At 42.1% G+C, this 22,427-nt stretch overlaps 1 protein-coding gene across 1 annotated transcript in view; it reads right to left on the reverse strand.

The window, feature by feature from the left end:
* Positions 1 to 1,675: 1,675 nt before the first annotated feature.
* Positions 1,676 to 22,427, reverse strand: part of DNTT (DNA nucleotidylexotransferase) — a 205,346-nt gene continuing 184,594 nt past the window's right edge. The window contains exon 15 of the mRNA XM_054983605.1: positions 1,676 to 1,762. Coding sequence (XP_054839580.1) covers positions 1,676 to 1,762 — 87 coding nt within the window. The remainder of the gene's footprint in view (positions 1,763 to 22,427) is intronic.

A 22,427-nucleotide genomic window follows, 5' to 3' on the forward strand; every position in this document is an offset into this window, starting at 1 on the left:
CGTTCTGTATTTTATACATATATGAAACCTTTTCTAAAGTCTAGCATTGCCATTGAATACTAATCGTTACATATGGGAAGTTATTAATGATGGAAATAATTTGATGGACATGATCCCTCATGACTTCTTATTCGTAATATGCAGACTTTAATGATGCTCCAAGCATTAGGAACTTCTTTAGATAGAACAAAAAATATTTGGACAGTCCCAGTGAATTCAGTTGGTCCAGATCTTACAATGACACTTTGGTAATTACTATGCAACCTCACATTTTGCAAAATAAATAAATAAATAAATGCCTTTGTTCAAAATAAAGGTGAGAAATACAAGTATTAAACTACACACCCATCAAGTATTGTGGCTTGCTAACCACATTACCTGCATCTAAGAGTTGATGTTTGCCAATTAGCACCACAAAAGAATGGTATACTATTCCTTCAGGACAGGATCTAACAGAACACAGAGACAAGATCTTTCGGCATAAAATTAAACACAACTTTTATTCATAGATTGTGACTCTGTTTAAATCAAAGTAATAAAGTTCATTGGTCTATTGGTCATTCAGAGAAAAGAGAAGAGTGTAACTTTCAAAGCACGGCTTAACTGCACATACAAAGCTGAGTGTAGAGCTGGTATTTGGTTGCATTTACAGCAGGTAGATTCAGAGAAAGGAAAGCACTGCTTCCAGCTGTGTTTGTGCTCTGCAGTAAAGCTTGGTACCCTGCATCTGCATTTGCAAAACAAGGAATTGAGAATGGCAGCTGCTGCCAGCCATAACAACCCAAGCCAGTGGCAGAACAGCTATGAGCCTGTATCATCTCATGATGAGTCAAATGTGGGCTCTCTTATCTGAAGCCACATGTATAGCCATCATTCTTATAGCCTCTAAAACTGGATATTTCCAGCATCAACCAAGTATTCTGAAATGTGTTGGGGAGCCCTTGGCATGTTCAGACATCCTTTCTGCTGGTAACATTGCAATACTTCATAACTATGAATAATTCTTACCTCTAAAACAAATTATTCAGTAATAACCTGGGACTGTGTATTGACAGCAAACCTGCCCCAGAAATCTTTACATATAGAGATTAGATCCTACCAACTCTTCTGCTGATGAAGAATGAGGGAGACATCCTCTGTGACCACAGAGAAAGGCTACGCTGAGAATTATGGGACCTGAATGTACATGTGAGGTGGGGGCTGTAGTCGTAGTATGGAGAGAAACTGAGTGAGACTGAATCAAAATGATGACTGGATCCAACCCATTTTTACGTATCTATCTTTGTTTCCGTATTTGCACAGCAAATCAATGGCATGATTGTTTTTGGTGGTTCAGAGTACCTAAATCACTGTACCTATACGTATCACCAGCTTCATTCAATTGTGTCACTATTACTTCCATGCAAGGTTTACATGAACATGCATTTTACTGTTGTCTCAATCCCACAAAACTAGAGCAACAGAAATTCCTAAATCCCAATTCCCCAATATAGTAGATTGCATGCAGATAATCTGAGACTATTCAGAAGAAAACTACACCTACACTGAGTGTCTATGTATATTTAATATTTCCTTCCTAAATAATAAAGACACATTTACCTGAAAAGCCTAAATGTATGATAAAGGAGATTTTTTTTAAAGGCTGGGAGTTCATAAAACATTTTAGCAAGTCTTTCTATGCATTTCTTTCCCATGGTTCAATGTAATCCAGGCCAAGGTGTGCAAAAATTTCTTCCTCATTCACAGCGTTCAGAAATATTCTCTGTAAGAATGTAAAAAAAACAATATAAGTCAGGGGAGGAATTTACTTTAAAATCATAAAAAAATGTTATTAGCTTTTTTTAGAGAAGGTAACCATCTTTGTTTTATTAGGAAACTCCAGAAAATTCATTATCATGTTCTGATTGAGAAACTACCCCTGGAGAAATAACCTAAAGATCAGTGAAATACTAAGCATAGTTACTCCATGGGCTTAGACTGAAGTAAATCTGCTTCGGATTTCACTGTCTATGCGGTATGTGCAGAAAAACAAATATATTAGGATCATTTTTAAAGTGTCTGCTGGAGTTGCCCCCATATCTCTCCTGAGAATTATTGCAAATCATATACATATTAACATGTGTGATTGCTAACATGAGCACAACTACACTTAATGCCTAATGGATTTTTTCAAATTATTTCTGTCCATAAATTGAATTGCTGTATTTCTTATTCCGGCTTCAGTGATAAATAAGTAAGAGAGGTGTGAAGAGAACACATAGATAACAATTTTATCAATAATTCCTTGCTAGAGCACCAAGATCAAATTTCTGAACATTTTAAACTCATAATTTGCTTTTAACTAATTCTCTTTATGGGACAGAAGGCAGCATGGTATAGCCTGGTCTTGTCAGATTGCTAAGCAGGTCAGTACTTAGATGGGAGTCCACCAAGGAAGACTCTGCAGAGGAAGGCAATGGCAAACCAGTGGCGTTTTTCGCTTGCTTTGGAAGCCCCTTGCTGAGGTTACCATAAGTTGTTTGCAACTTGACAGCACATACATACATAATTTTCATAATAGTATGAATTAATATTATGGATGTTCGTTTTCTAAAATGATTGATATAAAAGAGAATCCTGATTCACTTGTTACTTATTTTTCTTTTCTTTTTTTTAATTATTTTTTTATTTTTTAATTACTAACGCTACAAAAAGGGAAAAAAGGGAACAGGGGGAAAGGGAAAAAACAACATATAAAAACACACACACTACATCTACAGGTATTGCTTTCCCTTCATACTACAATTGTTTAAAGTTAAAACTTTATAATATGCTATTAGATTGGTAGATCTTATAAAATACAAACTACAATCAGGATCAGGTCTTCTTCCCCCCCTTGCGTCTCGGTCGCAGCTCTCTCTGAACAGCTACAGTAGCTGTGCTCGCTCCCTCCTCCCCCCCCCCTTCAGCTTCTAAGTCCTCTTCTTGTTGGAACTCTTTTTTTGGAAAATTTTTATTTTTTAATATCTAACACAGAAAACTACAAAAACTACAAAAGTACAAGGGATAGAAAAGGGGGAAAGAAAAGAAAAAGGGAAGGAGGGCTGGGAAAAAGGGGAAGGCAACATACAGACAATAAACACTACACTACAATGCTTTCCCTTCATACTGCCATAATTAAAAATTAAACCTTTATAAACTATTGATGGAGTGGTTGACCTTACAAAATACAAATCACAATCCAACTTAAGTCTTCTTCCCCCCCCAGGCCTCGGACGCAATTCTCTCTGAGCAGCAATAGCCGCAGCGCTCGTTGTCTCCCCCCCCTTCAGACTTCGAATCTTCTTATTTTTGCTTGGTGTCTTGCCCAAATTCTTAATTTTTGGCCTCAAAATCCCTTAGCTGATCTTCTGAATTTATCTTGTAAGCTTGATCTTTATAACTGAACCAAATTCCTGCCGGAAATAGCCATTTATACTTTATCCCACGTTCCCTCAGGAGAGCAGCAAGCCTTTTATACTTAAATCTTCTTTTCCGAACTAGAAATGGAACGTCCTTCAGGATCTTAACCTTATTTCCCAGAAAGTCCAAGTCCGCATTATATGAGTTGTATAGGATAGTGTCCCGGACCCTCCTAGATGAGAATTCGATAAAAATCTCGCGAGGCAGCTGCCGCTTCGTTGCATATTTTGAAGAAGCCCGACGGACTTCCAAAATGGCGCTTTTTACCTCTTCTTTAGTTGCCCTCGCGGGTGCCGCCAATAATTCCGAGGCAAGATCCCATAAATCCTCGTTTTCCTCCTCTTTCACATTCTGGAGACACAAAATAGTCTGTGTTCGTTCCACTTGCAGCCCGATCAGCTGGTTTTCCACCAGCTTTAGCTCCTTGTTCGTTGCTCTCATGAGTGACGCATTTTCCCGAGCAGACTTCTCTGACCCCCCCCCGCTACTTCCTTGATGGCTTTCACATGGCTCTCAATTAAGCCCACCCTTTGATCTGTTTCATTCAGCTTGTCAACAAAGGGTTTTATGGCTTCGATAACCGACCTTTTCACCAACTCCTCGAGCGATTCCCCTTTTCCCTGCAGGGCAGCCGAAATTGACTTGCCCAAAGCAGGACTCTGCTTTTTCGCTGCCATTTTAGGAGGGGGGACCGCCGACCTTCTGAAACTCAGCGAGGGGGAAGAAATTCTTGTTGGAACTCTTGATGATTAGACACAAAGTCCCTTAGTTGTGTTTCCGATGTTATCTTGTAGGCTTGGTCTTTATAACTAAACCAGATACCTTCCAGAAATAACCATTTATATTTTATTTCACGCTTCCTCAGAAGAGCTGCAAACCTTTTATAGTTAAATCTCTTTTCCGAGCTAAAAATGAAACGTCCTTCAATATCTTAACCCTGTTACCCAGAAAGTCCAAATCCATATTGTACGAATTATATAAGATGGTGTCCCGAGGCTTCTTAGATGAAAAGTCGATAATAATCTCGCGAGGCAGCTGACGCTTCGTTGCATATTTTGAAGATGTCTGACGGACTTCCAAAATGTCGCTTTTTAACTCTTCTTTAGTTGCCTTTGCGGATGTCACCAAAAGTTCCGACACCAAGTCCTTTAAGTTTTCACTTTCCTCCTCCTTCACATTCTGGAGACGCAATACCGTCTGAGCACGATCCACTTGTAGCCCTATCAGTTGATTCTCCAAAAGCTTTACTTCTTTGTTTGTTGCCTTCATGAGTTCTGCGTTTTCCCGAGCAGACTGCTCTGCCCCCGAGGCTGCTTCCTTAATGGTTTTCACTTCACTCTCAATTGAGCCAACCCTTTGACCGATTTCATTCAGCTTATCAACAAAGGGCTTTATAGCTTCGACGACTGACCGCTTAACCAGCTCTTCAAGAGACTCTCCTTTCCCCTGCAAGGCAGCCGAAACAGATTTGCCCATAGCAGGGCTCTGCTTTTTCATCGCCATATGGGGGGGGGGGAAATCCGCCAAATAAGTTCCGAGACTCAATGAAGGGGAAGACATCCGAATCTTCTTAGCTTCAACTCCCACCAATCCTTCGCATACGCTTGAAATGACAGAAGGGATTCGCTACTTACAAGTTTTCACCTTAAATTTGCATTTTGCCATTCTCCATGGCCCGGCAGCACATGATGTGCTGCGCAAGTCTGCCAGCCTCCGTAGGAGCAAACGGGCAATTTACCCCCTGCATCGACTTCAGGGGGCTCTTCCCGGCACGCTCCAGACCCTGACCCCCTCACTGAGAGTCCTGGGGGTTAACCCTCGCAGGTCAACCACCCAGTCAGGCTGCTTGGGCGCTTCCTCCCGGACCTGCGGAGAGGAGCGTCCGACATGGCCGGGAAAACGAAACCGAATCTTGTTACTTATTTTTCTTGACTAACTTTCTTGGAAAGGAGTGACAAAAATTCTATACTGCTTTGTTACCTGACTTACTGAATGAAAATTAAGAGGAAAGGCAGGGGCTAGGATCTACCTTCATTCATCTGGCAGAAAATATCTAGTCTACACCTTTCAAAAATCACAACTGCCAAAGTTATGATCAGTTCATTGCTGAAATTGCTATTCTGGATTTTGTATGCTGGGCAAGAACTTTATTTCTTGTGTATGGAGTGTTTTTGGGGACAATTATCAACAGAGCATACTTGACTGCTAGCCCTATGAAAAGTGATGACATGGGTAGTAAATGTTAACAGCAGGTCATCTGCATATTTGGACATACACATTCACATCCAACCAGTCTAACACAGAAAAAAATTTGGATGCATTTCAAACTTCATGTTGGGATACATTTCTGTGGCTAATCTGCACATTTTCCCAATGCAGAAAAATAATGTGCATAATATTACACAAGCTAGATGTGATAATCTCAGCACATGTTAATTACTACCAGAAATAGTTTGAATCCAGAACACAAGTGAGACCGGCATCCAAGGCTGGAGTAAACAAACCCATGAAATCTGAAGAATGACCCATGATGTGAAACAGCTGAGAAGCGGATGTCATCTTGAAAAGGAGGGAAAGGGGGAGCAAATAATTCAATGAGCTTAGGTATCCCAAGGAATGATCAGGCAAGCAGACTTGTGCAAAATCTTTTCATTAACTGAAGCTGAGCCACAGCTTTTAGCAGCACAAGTACACTAAGAGGCCAAATCCTACCTATGAGACACAGAATGGGGGTGCAACATCAAGATGTGATGATAGCAACTAGATGAGGAGTCATGGAAGCTCCTCATGTGAGTGGGTTGTATCAGGGTGAGGGATCAAAGACTAATAATTATAAGGTTTGCTCTACATAGCCCAAACAAATCTGAATTAACAACAACAACATAACAACAACAACATTTGATGACTTGACACCCACTCAGAGCAGTTTATAAAGTATGTCATTATTGATGGTTGTTGTGGGTTTTCCGGGCTGTATTGCCGTGGTCTTGGCATTGTAGTTCCTGACGTTTTGCCAGCAGCTGTGGCTGACATCTTCAGAGGTGTAGCACCAAAAGACAGAGATCTCTCAGTGTCACAGTGTGGAAAAGATGTAGGTCATTTGTATCTACTCAGGAGGGGTGGGGTTGAGCTGAGTCATCCTGTAAGAGTTTCCCAGGGTGTGGAATGCTAATGGCGGGAGGCTTCACTGTATCCTGAGGAGGTTCTTTTGCATATGGATTGGTGCTTGATGTGCTAATCTTCTCTGCAGGGCTATTGTCGAGTATAGAGTGTTTTGTTAGCCTGGTGTTTTTCAGAACTGGAAACCATGCTCTGTTCATTCTTAAGGTTTCTTCTTTCCTGTTGAAGTTTTGCTTATGCTTGTGAATTTCAATGGCTTCCCTGTGCAGTCTGACAAAGTAGTTGGAAGTGTTGTCCAGTATTTTGGTGTCCTGGAATAAGATACTGTGCCCTGTTTGAGTTAGGCTATGTTCAGCCACTGCTGATTTTTCAGGTTGTCCAAGTCTGCAGTGTCTTTCATGTTCTTTTATTCTTGTCTGGATGCTACGCTTTGTGGTCCCGATGTACACTTGTCCACAGCTGCAGGGTATACGGTATACTCCTGCAGAGGTGAGGGGGTCTCTACTGTCTTTTGCTGATCGTAGCATCTGTTGTATTTTTCGGGTGGGTCTGAATACTGCTTGAAGGTTATGCTTTTTCATAAGCTTTCCCATCTGATCAGTAATTCCTTTGATATATGGCAAAAACACTTTTCCTGTAGGAGACTGTTTTTCCTTGGTTGTTTGATTCATCCTGGGTTTGATTGCTCTTCGGATTTCAATTCTGGAGTAGCCATTTGCCTGAAGTGCATGGTTTAGATGATTAATTTCCTCATTGAGAAAGTGCGGCTCACATATCCGTCTTGCGCGATCCACTAATGTTTTCATTATGCCTCTTTTCTGTCGGGGGTGGTGATTGGAGTTTTTGTGTAAGTACCGATCAGTGTGAGTTGGTTTCCTGTAGACCTTGTGACCTAACTGAAAGTTTGCTTTGCGGATGACCAAGGTATCCAGAAATGGGAGTTTTCCCTCAATTTCTTTCTCCATTGTGAATTGTATGTTCAGGTGGATGTTGTTGAGATGATTCAAAAACCCCATCAATTCTTCCTCCCCATGGCTCCAAATGATAAATGTATCATCCACAAACTGGAACCATACACTCGGTTTGTGGGGTGCTGATTCTAGAGCTGTTTTTTCAAAATTTTCCATGTAGAAGTTTGCTATAACTGGGCTCAGAGGGCTCCCCATGGCCACCCCATCCATCTGTTCATAGAATTCGTTATCCCATTGGAAGTAACTGGTTGTCAGACAATGATGGAATAAGGCTGTTTCATCCTCTGGGAAAATCTGATTAATAAGTGCAATAGTGTCTTTTACTGGAACCTTGGTAAACAGGGATACAACATCAAAACTGACAAGTATGTCTTGTGGATTGAGTTTCAGAGAACTGATTTTGTTGATGAAATCTGCTGAATCTTTGATGTAAGACGAGGTTTTCCCGATGTGGTCCTGCAGGAGATCAGCCAGATGTCTAGCTAATTCATATGTCGGTGAACCAATGGCACTCACAATGGGTTGGAGTGGGACTGAGACTGAGTAGAGACCCCCTCACCTCTGCAGGAGTATACCGTATACCCTGCAGCTGTGGACAAGTGTACATCGGGACCACAAAGCGTAGCATCCAGACAAGAATAAAAGAACATGAAAGACACTGCAGACTTGGACAACCTGAAAAATCAGCAGTGGCTGAACATAGCCTAACTCAAACAGGGCACAGTATCTTATTCCGGGACACCAAAATACTGGACAACACTTCCAACTACTTTGTCAGACTGCACAGGGAAGCCATTGAAATTCACAAGCATAAGCAAAACTTCAACAGGAAAGAAGAAACCTTAAGAATGAACAGAGCATGGTTTCCAGTTCTGAAAAACACCAGGCTAACAAAACACTCTATACTCAACAATAGCCCTGCAGAGAAGATTAGCACATCAAGCACCAATCCATATGCAAAAGAACCTCCTCAGGATACAGTGAAGCCTCCCGCCATTAGCATTCCACACCCTGGGAAACTCTTACAGGATGACTCAGCTCAACCCCACCCCTCCTGAGTAGATACAAATGACCTGCCTACATCTTTTCCACACTGTGACACTGAGAGATCTCTGTCTTTTGGTGCTACACCTCTGAAGATGCCAACCACAGCTGCTGGCGAAACGTCAGGAACTACAATGCCAAGACCACGGCAATACAGCCCGGAAAACCCACAACAACCATCGTTCTCCGGCCATGAAAGCCTTCGACAATATGTCATTATTATCCCCACAACAACAAACACCCTGTGATGTGGGTGGGGCTGAGAGATTTATTTTTGCAAGTTGGGAACCCTAGAAAGAAACCAGAACAGAAAGAAAGAAAATCATTGTGGGAGGCTTACAGGCTGTTTAAATGGAGAATTTGTTTCATTGTCATATTAATTACGATAATTACAAAACACCCTACCACATAATTGAAATTATTAATGAAAGAAATACACAGGTCCACCAGTTTGCTTTTGGACTCAATTCAAAGTGTTGACTATCCCCTATAATATCTTAAATTGCCTAGTGCCAGAATCTCTGAAGGAGTATCTTCTCCCATACGAGCATACCCACCAGTTCTGATTATCTTTAGATGCTCTGCTGCATAATGTGGGTGGGCAGCAAAAGTGAAGAATGCCTATCCCTCAGGAGTTTGTCTGCCAGCAAAGTTTATAATCTTTTATGCACTTGCCAAATATGTTGTTGTTGTTACTAGCTATTGGGTAGGGATATTTCCACTGTGGAGTTTTTATAGGCAGCCCTGCTTTTATAGCAACACTGAGGTATAAAGGCAGGACCACCTATAACAACTCTACAGGGGAGGAAATATTTTTAATCTTTTTTTATTTTTGTAAGTTGTCTCGTGGATATTTCTATGGGGAGACAATGTAGATGTATTTTAAATAAATAACATAGGTGTGTAATCCAGTCAATATTAAGCATGTTTATCCTTGACAGTGGGCAAAAGTCAAGCACCGGAATCAATTTAACAAATATATTAAGCATTGACTAGATCAGACTACAAGGTCTTTTCCCTAAAATGTGAGATTTCATTTCTCCATAATACTCAGATCTTCTTATTTGTTCAGTATTTATTTTTGTGATCTGTGTATATTTAGCTTAATGATATTCAGGACAAACTGAATGCTGAGGCTATAACTGTTACCCAATGTTATAACTATGTTACCACAACAATGAAACCAAGGAAAGGTCTAAGGAATCAAGGTAGAAAAATGGATGACAATCACTTCATGCACTGACCTTACACCATTAGGTGTAAGAAATGACAGAGCATTATTGGATACATCAGGTAGGAAAGTCCATCATTTTGCCTAAGCGTAGAGACACTGATACAGAGGTAAACTGATGAAAAATACACAACATTATATTCTAATATCACTGGGTTCATGAACTTGCTAGGTTGTGATCATTTAGCAAAAAGAAAAGTCCAAATATTTTACCACCCACATTGGATTTGTCCTCCTCAAAGAAATAAAAGCCCATTCAGTGTGAAAAATGAGTGTTATAGCAGTTTTCTATTAGCTCCCATGAACTGCATAGCCTTCTCGTGAACCTTGGCAGACAAACCTTCTGAATGACAAGCAATCTGACGGTTGCTGTGGGATAGGGGAGAGGGGCTGCATCACAGACTGGAATGCGTCCATGAGGCTCACACAACCAAGACAGCGCTCCTGTCCTGAACATCACTGGAAATGTAGGTGACAGTAATGATAACCTCTGGGATATAAGGCCTTCCTTCAAATAAAAATAAGCAATCTCCAATGTAAAGCTGTTGCATCCAGACAACTAGATGAGTATATTACATCTTGCCTTGAAATGAGTTTCTTGTCCTATTAAGTATTGTAATAGGACAAGGCTCATCCCCTCAGGGACAGTCTTACCCATCTTCCTATCACCCGTCTTCAGGGTCCAGCTACAGGGGGATTCAGTTTCATATCATAGCAAGCAAGAGGGGGAGAGAGAGCAGATAACATCACTGGCAAGAGAAGGAGCATGTCTTGACACTTAAGGTCACTTATCAGCCTTACAACTGACAGATTTTTGGAAGGAGCATGCAGACATTGACTACACAGAAAACCTCATGGTAATGAGAAATATGTCCGTACAATTATGCATAGACTATGGTATAGTGGGATTGAGTGACAGACTGGGTTTTGGAGACTTGGGTTCAAAGTCACAGAAAGACTTTGGGCCAGTTACTCTCTCACACAGGTTATTGGAGTCATTCAAAGCAGAGTTACACCCTTATAAACCCATTGACACTGATGGAACCACATGAGCAGCACAGAGGACAAAGAGAATGGTATGCAGTGGGAGAAATCACTGTCTCTGTTCCAAAGGTGGAAGTACCTTGAAGACTTCAAAACTGCATGGTTGCATACAAGCCAGTCTTTTGATCTGCCTTCCACCACAACCCCAGAAAGCTGGGTCCATCAGAAAGGAGTTTGAACAGACTGAGAGATCAAATGTTAACAAAACAAATGCCACAGTCCAAATAACCAGATGGTCCTCTTACTGATATTCAAAATTTTATATGTCTCAAAATAGCACTTGGAAGTGATTATTTTCTTGTTGTCTATCAATTTCAATTACTTTTAGCCCATTCCCAGCAGTCCCCAAAACTTGGCAGCATCTTGTCTAAAGCATTCAGGATTAAATAATCCTAAAGAAAAGCATGGAATGGAAGATCCAGCTCTGATGACTGACAACCGGGGGGGGGGGGGCTTGAGTAAAGAAGGCAATATAGTGAATAATAAATTAGACATAAGCTCAAAAGTATGTTCTTACAACAGAAAAAGGCAAAAGGATGCAATTGCTCAGTCCAAATATTCCAGTACAAAAATATTTAGGGCAATAAAGCTTTTTTGTAAATAATATTAAATCTTCAATTAAAATACTGGCATAAGAATTCACTTTGCCTACTAATATTTTTCTTTTTAGACACCCAGTACGGGTGCTACTGGACTCTTTTTGATTTTGCCAGTATGGTTGCACATTTAAATGTTTATTCATCACCTTTAAAAATGTGAAGCATTGCTCTGGATGGTACTGGAGAATGGCTTCACAATTTCAGAGATGCAAAGCAAGTAACTTGACAACTGTCACAAGGATCAGCCAATCTGCACAGCTGACTGCTTCTGTAAGTAAGTAAGTAAGTAAGTAAGTAAGTAAGTAAGTAAGTAAGTAAGTAAGTAAGTAAGTAAGTAAGTAAGTAAGTAAGTAGCATGTCTGTCCAAAAAGGGATACATGTTTATCATCAGTAAGCACATTGGTTTAAGTTGTCCATCCATGGTAAGGTCAAATTACTTTGTCCAGCTGTCCATAACACTGAACAGTGATAAAATTAACTGAGTCTTCTTATCTAACATTTTGGTTAGAGCTGCTGCTTAGATCCATCACTTGATTTCCAGTTTATTACCTCTCTGGCCTTTTCTTGATCCACCTTTCATCTGCTTTCCTCCACAACACCACTCTTCGATGACTAGTGATGGTGGCCAATTGGCCATTGGCCCTATTCAGACTTCCTGCCTGTGGGTATTATCAGTGAACTAATGGTGGGATTGGGATTGTGGCCACTGGCCCATTCTCAACCTTAACATAGTACTCTTTCCTTTGTAAATAAAACCTTACACTTTCAAAGCCTTAAACATAACTTCCATAATTACAGAACAGCTCACATGAGCATAACCGAAGGAGTCCAAGATTCAAGGGCAACTGAAGGCACCAGGGTCAGCCCTGAAAAGTTTGGAAGGACATATAGAATAAGGGCAGGGAAAGATAATGACATCGAATTTATGTGGGGAGAAGACAGTTTTGTACATGATATATTTATGTTCCTTCTCCTGGAGAAAACTACAGTCTCCAGGGAGTAAACAATTTGATATGCCTAAGACATTACCATATACAAAGAATGCAAATTTCACATTTAACTGGCATTTTGTAGCAGAAATATTTATATTACAGTGCCTACTTCAAAGATCTAATCTTTCTCTAATCCAGCTACAAATATAATGACAAATAAGATAGATGGAAAAGCATCACTCTTTGAAATGACATTATAACAAACTCTGATTGAACAAGGAGTTTCCCAGGCATAAGCAACAGACTCTGAGCCCTTGAGAAAAATCACAAAAATGGGATTAAAATATGCAATAGAATTCATTCTAATCATTCTAAGCATGAATACATTTGGAAGTTAATAGGAACCAGAATTACACACCCAGGTTTCATTTTACCACTGGACACATTTCTTGAATCCAGAATCAGAATAAACATTTTTATATGAAAGGTTTTTACAATATCTAATCAATGAAAAGTCACCCAAAGTAAGCTGATTATGAAGGAAACCAAAAAGCATTTACAAATAGTTGCAGATCCCAAGAACCATAAAAATAAAAAAAAAATCCTACAAGCCTATTAGGCTTATTCTCTCCTGACCTCAAAATGTGCACGTGTGGGCACAGTCCTCGCACTGATGCGGAACCCCAATATAAACATAAATTACTAGGCTGAATACACAAACACATGAAGCTGCCATACACTGAGTCAGTCCCACTGGTCTGTCAAGGTCGATATTGTCTCAGCTGACCTGCAGCCACTCTCCAGGGTCTCAGACAGTAGGAGAGGACTTCAACCTACTACTTTATTATTTTAACTGGAGATACCATGGATTGAACCAGAACCTTGCATATGCAAAACATAACCTATCACTCTGCCACAGCCCCTCCCCTGAATTAAATGGCCAGTCTGCCTCTTTAGATGTCTCTTGTATCTACTACCTGATTTTTTAAATTGCAGATGCCCGGGATTGAATTTGGGACCTTCTGCATCCAAAGCAGAAGGTCCCAAACAACACTCTACTAAGTGTTGTTTAAAAGTATTAATGAAGATACTGGATAGAAGACTAACATGATTAGACAAATTTGTGGCTATTAGCTAAACAGAATCTCGGTGTTCAGACACATTGCTACTAATGCCGGTTGTTGCACAGTAACAACTACAGAAAGCTGTAGTCATACTGTGCTAGTAGACTTTTTGATACAGATTTGTTAGGCTCCTCCCTCACCGGCACCCCCACCTGACTGCCTGCCATCCTACCAGCTCTCCAGACAGGTGTCCTCCGGCCTCAGACAGGCAGGGAAGGGGGTTGCACCACCTTGTTCCTTTTCCTGCCCTGGCGGTAATAGCATGCTCCAACTGCAAAATCCTCCTTGGCCTTCACAGGAACCTGAATTTAAAGGCCTCCCCTTGCCTCACCTCCCTGGCCCTGCTCCCAATCTCCACCCAGTCTCCATGACTGGCCCAGCTCCCAGCCTGTCTGATAGGAAGGCTGGGTAGGCTCCGCAGTCTCCTAGCCCCACCCACTCCATCCCAGCCTCGGATCGGGCATTTGGTCTGCTCTCCTTGGCTTCCTTGCTGCTTCTGGACCCTCCCCAGTGGCTTCCCTGGCAGCTTGGTGCCTGTGCCTGCCTGGCTTGTGCTGATGGCCATCTCCTGTGGGACTGAATGTGGTAGAGCTGTCTGGGCGACTGCAGGAGAAGGGTGAGTCTGCCGAGTGGCTGCAGGCTGTTCCCGAGAGTTGTGCCTGGGTGTCGGCTGCAACTGGCCTAAGGGTGAGGGAGGCCTGGGGCCCTGTAGAGGCTCCTGCAGCTGAGGTACTGCCAGAGGTCATGCTGCAGGGCCTGAAGATGGTGTCTGCTGCTGCAGGGCTGGTGGTGGGGGTGGACAGAAGGACGGATGGTGGGGGTGGACAGAAGGACGGAGTTGCTGGTCAAGATTATAATTAATGTCTGTGATGGTAGTCATATTTTTATGTCCTGTGCTTGTAATGGACAATAATTCATGTAGAATCCAGTGCTCACAGGCAGCTAGGGTTATACAGACATGCACATACCACATCCAAGTTAAATGAAGAATTTCCTCTTCCCATCTAATAGCCAAGGTTGTGTTGTGTAGCCCTAACAAAGCTGAAATCGCATTAATCATGTGTTCAGGAGGGGGAAACTTTCCCTGATGTATGCCCTTCCCACCAAATTCCTGATAGGTTTGACTTTAACTTTTTAAAAACCACTTGCTGAAATCTCTATAGGATCAGAGGTCAAATGTAAAATCTATTGATATTTCTCACTCAAGATAAAGATTGCTGTCCTCAAAACCAATAGAAATGGGGTGATGATATACAGCAGCAACCAATTATCTATGTACAGGACACAAACCAATTATCATTTATGTGTACAAGTCCCACTGAACTCAGTAACACATAGGAGTACATAGTTCTGCAATGAATGGGGGGGGTGTTAGATAGAGTTGATTAAATGATTGAATAACTTTACTCATGTATTTCCATTTCAAATAAATTACTAAGAAATAACTAAAGCATTAAAAAGTATTAACATTGTACATGTTAATAAGGGAACGCATAGTTAATATATTTTAAGACACAATATGAGTACAGCTGTCTTTCTTCAGGCCATCAGAATCAGAACATCCACACATATCAAATCTAAGATCTGCCTTTCAGCAACTTAGGCAGGTCTGCTCCTTTATATTGCCTCTAGCATAGTAGCACACCACTGGCATAAATACACTCTATCTGCCTTCCATTATCTGGAATCAGCTTATTGTCCTTTTCTTGCCACTACTGGAGTAGATAGGCGAACAAAAAGAGGGAGCTGTCCAGCAGCAAAAAATAGAATAAGGTACAAAAAGCTTGATTGCTGCCAAACAGCAGGGGAACTTTCCAGAAGGGAAACAGGACAGAAGACCTAGGTAGCTTAGATGTTGCCTCCATGACCCTGTGTGGTAGATTAGACTGATACAAAGTGACAGGCCCAAGATCACTCAGCAGGCTTCCATGGCAAAGTGGAGATTCAAACCTGGGTCTCCAATGCTATGGCTAACTAGTACACCACACTGGATTACTATTTGCCACACAACAGCCTGACCTCCACCAGTTTAAAAACAAAAAGAGTAATTATTCTTTCAGAAAAAATATACTAACTATATGTACTACATGCAGAGGAGTTAGCCGTGTTAGTCTGTGGTAGCAAAATCAAAAAGAGTCCAGTAGCACCTTTAAGACTAACCAATTTTATTGTAGCATAAGCTTTCGAGAATCAAGTTCTCTTCATCAGATGCATGGTACAGAAACTGGTCAAATATAGAAGAGGAGGGGGGAGGAGAGAGAAGATGCAGTTAGGGGGGGAGAGGGATGTAACCAAAACATTCCTTTGCTAGTAAATGTAAACATCTCCTCTTGGTATGGAGATTAATTGGCTTGTGTGAGGCTTCAAAGGAGTTTCAATTCATCAGGTAAGGTTGCAAGACAGCAGCTGTAGCATAGTGGTTAAGTGGTAGGACTGTGGGTCAGCACTCTACTGGTTTGAACCCTCTACTGCCATGAGATCAGCAGGTGGCCTTGATTAAGCCACTCCTCTCAGCCCCAGCTCCCTAGCTGCATTGTGGGGATAATAACAACACTGACTTCACTGCTGTGACTAGGAACTACTCTGTCTAGAAGAGAGGTATATAAGCACATGGTTTTTCTTATTCAAGATGGGTAGCCATGTTAGTCTGTCTGTAGCAATGGAAAAGAGCAACAGTCCAGTAGCACATATAAGACTAACAAAACTGGGCACTGTATATATCTGAAGAAGTGAGCTGTCACTCACGAAAGCTCATACCCTACCACAAATTTTGTTAGACTTATAGGTGCTACTGGACTCTTGTTATTATTATTGTTACAAAATATTGACAGATTCTGATAAATAGGAGTACCTGAAGCATTTAAATAAAAGGTAATTAAAAGGGTGGCATACATTGCCTTCCCCTCCTCCACCTTAGCCTCACAACAACCCTGTGAGGTTTATTAGGCTGACAGAGAGTGACTATTGCCTTGAAGAAAACAGGTCTTTTGAATGAATCAGGCCATCAGAACATCTGCACCTGTTGTTGTTCACATGATAATAGGTTTCATATTTAAGTGGATTTAAATATAGGCTATATAAAAGTAATCTCAGTATTATTAGAAACCAACAGACATCAAAGTTGTCCATAAGCTTATTTATATAGAAAACTTTAATGAGTACAAAATGTCTAGTCATTCTTTACTATATATTATGGAGGAAGAGCTGAGATTCTTTTAATCTTTTCTTTCTAAAGAAGGCCAGGTGCAGAGAAGAACAAATTCCCAGAGTCAAATGCATAATTGCTTTTCTGCCCAGAGAGATAAAAGTAGTGGAAGCACTTAGTAAGTGAAAGACTGTGCATCTGTTTACAATGACTCAGTGTTTAATTGTAGTAATGACTATGCGCACAACACTGATCACATTGGAAATCAATATTATAAACTCAGAATCTTTATGTTTACTTTATGGCTAATCCAGTCATTACTGCAAACATCTAAAGCAAACACTGCAGCTGTACCATGTTTAATTCATCAAGATGTTCTCTCAAGACTGACTGCTCTCTGTTATCGCCACATAATTTCAGCACAGCATCTGCCAAACTTAGACTATAGCATCCAGTTTTGTTAAGAACCATTAAAAGCTCCCCCCACCCAACTTGGCAAGTAACGCCACAGCTAGAATATTTTTGTAATAAGAGCAAACATGAAACAAACATTCCCTGTTGCTACTGAAAGACAACTACCTTTAAAAAAAAACCTCCCTTGTTTATTAAAATGCTAGACACATATGCAAACACATATGTAAGGACCTATAGAGCCATCCAGAAAGCTACCACACATGGTAGGGTTTCTCAGATTCCTTCCTCCCAACACAGCTCCATATATAGCCTGAAGATCATTCCTGTAGTATGTGGAGTAATGTAGCAGTTATCGATTGTGCTATGCAAGGCCCTGCAGTCTGAAAAAAATTGCTTAAGGGTTCCACTGGACTGGACTGGCAAGGAGCCTGTCATTTGTAAGCTGCAGGAGTGTGGTAGCACTTGACTCACTACTCTGGCAGTGTAGTAGTTAGAGTGTCAACTTATGACTGGGAAGACCCAGGCTCAAATCCCCCTCAGTCATGGATGACACTGGGCCAGACATTCTCTTTCTCAAACTAACCTAAGTCCACAGAGTTGCTTGGGAAGATAAAATGGAGGTGAGGAGAACTATGCGTGTTATTCTGGCTCCTTGGAGGAAGGGCAAGAGAAAAAATGTGATTAATAAGACTGACTACCATGATCGAGCTCACAGATAACCACCAATTAAAAGTTACATGGAATGTTTGCAAGTATTCCCCATATGGTACATGGTAGTCTCTTCTTCTCATATAAACATTACATGCATAGATGTATGACATTAACATACAGTAGCATCGTCCATCTGAGTGTTTTAAATACTTTCTTTTTCTAAGAACTGAGTAACATTTATTTAGTTAAAATATTGCCAATCTTGCCTTTGCCCCAGCTGGGATCCAAAGCAGGCAACAATGTCTAAAATTATGATAAAACAACAGAACCATATAACAACTATAAACATTCAATATCACCCTCATAACCACAGGACGGCCATCACCGCATTGTATGCTGTCTGGACTCTGGAGGTACGCACAGCTGAGGAGAGCTTGATTCCACCAGAGCAGGGAGAAAGCAACTCCAGTAAGAGTACTTGAGTGGCAAGTGAGCCAGTAGCCTGACTCCAGATACCTCATAGACCTCCTTCATTCATACACCTATCTGAGAGGCATCAAAGAGGCAAATGGTTGACTCTTTTGCTTTGTTGCTTCCCATGAGTGGCTCATTTTTGTTACCTGCTATGTTCAGTCCTGCTTTGACAAGCTGATTTTGGAGACTGTTCCTCTACTGAACTCTTACCAACATTCTGGAAGAATCAACCCAGCTCCTCCTGTTTGAAACAGACAGCCTCAGCAGGAGGGTAAAGTGTGGATAAACTAAGAGCAATATTCATAAGTCTCAGGAGTGCTCTTTCTGCTCTGTCAGTTCTCCAGGCTTTCTGGATTCATGCACAGGTTTGTATAGCTCCTTCTAATTTTAGCTGTGTCCAGGTAGCACATGTGGTCCCCTCAAGTCTCCATATGCCTTTTCCTGCTTCTGCAACCTGCCTTTTCCATTTAATGCTTCAAGTCAGAACCAAAAACATCCTTTTCTAACATGCCCCTAACGGGCATCTCTAAGAACCATGATAAATATTTTAGATAAATACATGAAAAACGAAGCAGTGATATTTTCTTTTGAGGTTCAGTCTCTCATTAGCTTGCTATAATCACCAGGAGTAGATAAATATCAACCATATCATCAAACCTACTTTCAAAACTCAACTTTAAATTCCATTCCATGTTTCTAGCTGAGGCGAGCAAGGAATTTTTATTATAACCGTAGGAGTGATTGCCTGAAATAAAAGCAAAATTACATACATACACACATGTAGGTAGGTAGGTAGGTAAAGTGTATATCCTACCTCACTGGAAAAAGCTCTTGAAGCAGCTTGCATACAAAGGTTTTCTCTACAACACCCCCTCAATATTTAGGAACGTTATATAAGCAGACCATACTAAATCAAAATACATGAACCTTCTCAGAAAATAAGCAGACTAAAAAGCTGTCAGAATAATAATTTATATCATCAATGAGAAGCAATAAAACCAACAGAGACCAGCTTCCATAAAAGCAGAAAACCACTGATGAAGGCCTGGGGAAATAGACATATTTTGGCCCACCACCTAAAACTCAGCAAACTCTGGGCCAATTTCCACATCATGGAGTACACATTTTGGGGCTGGGAGTCCCAATCTGGTGTAACATATGCCACTGATTTCACACTGTGGAGTACATAGGTTGGGCCCAGTGTCTCTGCTCAGTGTCCTATATATCAATCACATGAGAGTTGCAAGCTTTTCTCAGTTCCCATACATGCAGTGCCCAATTCAGACTGCAACGGAAGCATGTGTGAAGAAGGGGCTTTACCCTCCCTGTGTCATTTTTCTATCCTGAGTGTACACATGGGTTTCTCCAAGAGGCCAATGGCAGGTTGAGAAAAATGGTGTGAGGTAAACAGAGCTAATGCTCCTTCTCCACATGCACTGAAGTTCTGATCCAGATTGGGCACCAGAATTGAGAAGAATCCATAACATATCTATTACACACAGTAGGGACCCCAGATCCAACCTGTATCTTCTGTAATGTGTAAACAGGTGAGTTAGTGTTAGATAAACTGAAGAGGTATCATTATTCCCCAGTCAAGGTGCTACAATGGAAAAGGCCCAGTAAACTGGCCCAGGGAATGATGGGCTTCAGAGCTCAAGCCAGCCTCCTAATGTGTGATCTTCTCCTTCATTCTTCCTTTTCATGGCATAATCTCACCCCTTCCCTTGCAGCACTAAAACACAGTGTCTCATTACATGTGTACTGACATAAATCATGGTTAATTGTCCAAAATCTTAGGGGATCTTGGACCAGTCACTTTCTCTCAGCCTAGTCTACCTTACAGGTTTGCTATGAGGTCTCCATGGAATTATTAACATTACCTTGAGCTCTATGGACAATGGGTGGGACAAAAAAACCCCTTAGTTAATAAATAAATTCAGATTGGGGAGGTAAGGCAACATTGTATAGCCTGATCTCATTAGATCTTGGAAGCTAAGCTGGGTCAGTACTTGGATGGGAGACCAAGAAGGAAGATTCTGCAGAAGAAGGCAAGCACTGCCGGTGCCAGGGTCTCTGGTGCCTGCGGCATCCCCCCGCACATGCAGTCGCAGCGCGTGCACGCCAAGGACTGCGCAATGATGTCATCACGCGATGACATCATTGCGCAGCACAAGCCAGGGCATTCGCCAGCCGATGGCTGGGGTGGCGGGCGGAGGCTGCTCTGCACTCCGCACGCTGCCCTGGCAGCGGCTCGTGGCTGCTGTGCCCGGCTGGGGGCATGTGGCGGCAGCGGCAGCAGCAGCACAGGGCTGGCTGGCTGCAGCAGCTGTGGGCCAGCCACGCCAGCTCCGCGGCGCGCGCCTCCCTCCCCAACACCCCCTCCAGCACCTCTCCAGGGCCCTCGCGCCTGAGGCCACTGCCTACCTGGCCTCTATGGGCGCACTGGCCCTGAAGGCAACGGCAAACCAAACCACCTCTGCTTCTCACTTGTCTTGAAAGCTCCCTTGCTGGGGCAACCATAAGTCAGGTGGAACTTGAGGGCACTTTACATACAGAGAGATGCAGATTAGTGCAAATGCAGAATCCATGTCGAAACTGGACCTTTGAAAGCTCCTCCCAAAGAGTCTATGTGGGAACTTATCAGCAAGTATGCCTAACTTGAACACTGACTGTGTGCAATGTTTCCTTATTAGAAGGTCACAAAAGCATGACTAAGGATTAGCATCTGTTCCACAGATCCAGATGTCTACATGGCAGTTTCTGGTAGTTTCAATAAATTGTCTGTTAGAGTCATGAAGGTGAGACAATGGTTTCAGTAGCTCTGAAAAATGGTGCTGGTATCCTTGAGAAATATTACACACACACCCACCTGAGTTTCGTTCCATTTGGATGGAAACCCACGGAAGTACAAACCTGAGTGGGGGATGTCTTCCACTGAAATCTGTGGGGATCTAAGATGAGCCAACAGACCTTGATTTTTAAACCAAACAAAATTATCCTTGAAATATTCCCTTACCAAGGCAGAGATATAAGCTGGCAGAACAGGTGGCAAGCTAAAAGACATCTGAGCTACTTATTAGGAATACCAAAAAGAGAAATAGATTTATGGACATCTATGGGAAGTAGTAATGAAACAGAATTATGAAAACAACAACAAAAGAAACAATAATGAAACAACCCAAAACCAAAATTAATTACAAGAGCAAAAGAAATGAAACAAACTCCTATGCACAAGTCTAGGGGCAGTGGTAAAATGTGAATAACCAGGTTCTCTTACATTGTGTGACTAGCAACAAAACTCTTTGTGGAAAAAATATAATGGGCTCTAGAAAGGGGAGGGTGTGCAGGCCAGCATTCCCTCCTCCTCCATCACTGATCCTGGCTGGATAAAGGCAGTGGGAGCGGGCATGGCAACCTCCTCTGCACCTGATCCTGACAGAGTGAATGGGGGCGGGCTTTGCCACCTGCTCCACTCCTGATCTCAGCCGGGTGAATGGGGGGGGGCATTACCACTTGCTCCACTTCTGATCCCAGCTGGGTGAAGAAGGGACGGGCATTGCCTTCTATTCTGTGCCAGATGCTGGCTGGGTGAAGTGGGGGGAGCACTTCACCCAGCCATCTGCTTTGCCCGGCAGTTTAAACAGGGGGTAGGCATTGCCTCCTGCTCCGCGCCTTATCTAGGCCAGGTGAAGGAAGGCCGGCATTGCCTCATGCTCTACTCCTGATCCCAGCTGGATGAAGGCAGAGGGCGGGCATTGCCACCTGCTTTGCTACTCATTCCAGCTGGGTGAAGGCAGGGAGCGGGCATTGCTACCTGCTCTGCTCCTGATCCCTGTACCATATACAGAGGCGTAACCAAGATCAATGGAAGACCCAACAGCAAGCAATACTTGGGCAAAGAAATTAATCATACCATAAATACAAAGTTACAACAGTTTTCTCTTATATTAAAGTGCTCAGTGCTATTTATAGGACTGTCCTGGGGTGCACTAAATGTATTGCATGTGAGAATTGTTCTGGTTCGATTGTGAAGTTTTTCCTGCATGGGTAGAAGCAAGGCTGGCCCCTGAGGAAGTGTGTGGGAAGAAACAAGCTGAATGATCTAGCAGGCAGCTTGTAGGGCAAGGGGGGGGGGGCTTGGGGCTCTTCTTTCTTCCTTTGGAGTCCACCTATAAAGAAGAATCATATTCAGATGACTTAGAGTACATCAGTTTACCTACCTTCTGTTTGCGGCGAC

This window comes from Eublepharis macularius, chromosome 6 (genome assembly GCF_028583425.1).
Source record: "Eublepharis macularius isolate TG4126 chromosome 6, MPM_Emac_v1.0, whole genome shotgun sequence".
NCBI classification, from domain to species: Eukaryota; Metazoa; Chordata; class Lepidosauria; order Squamata; family Eublepharidae; genus Eublepharis; species Eublepharis macularius.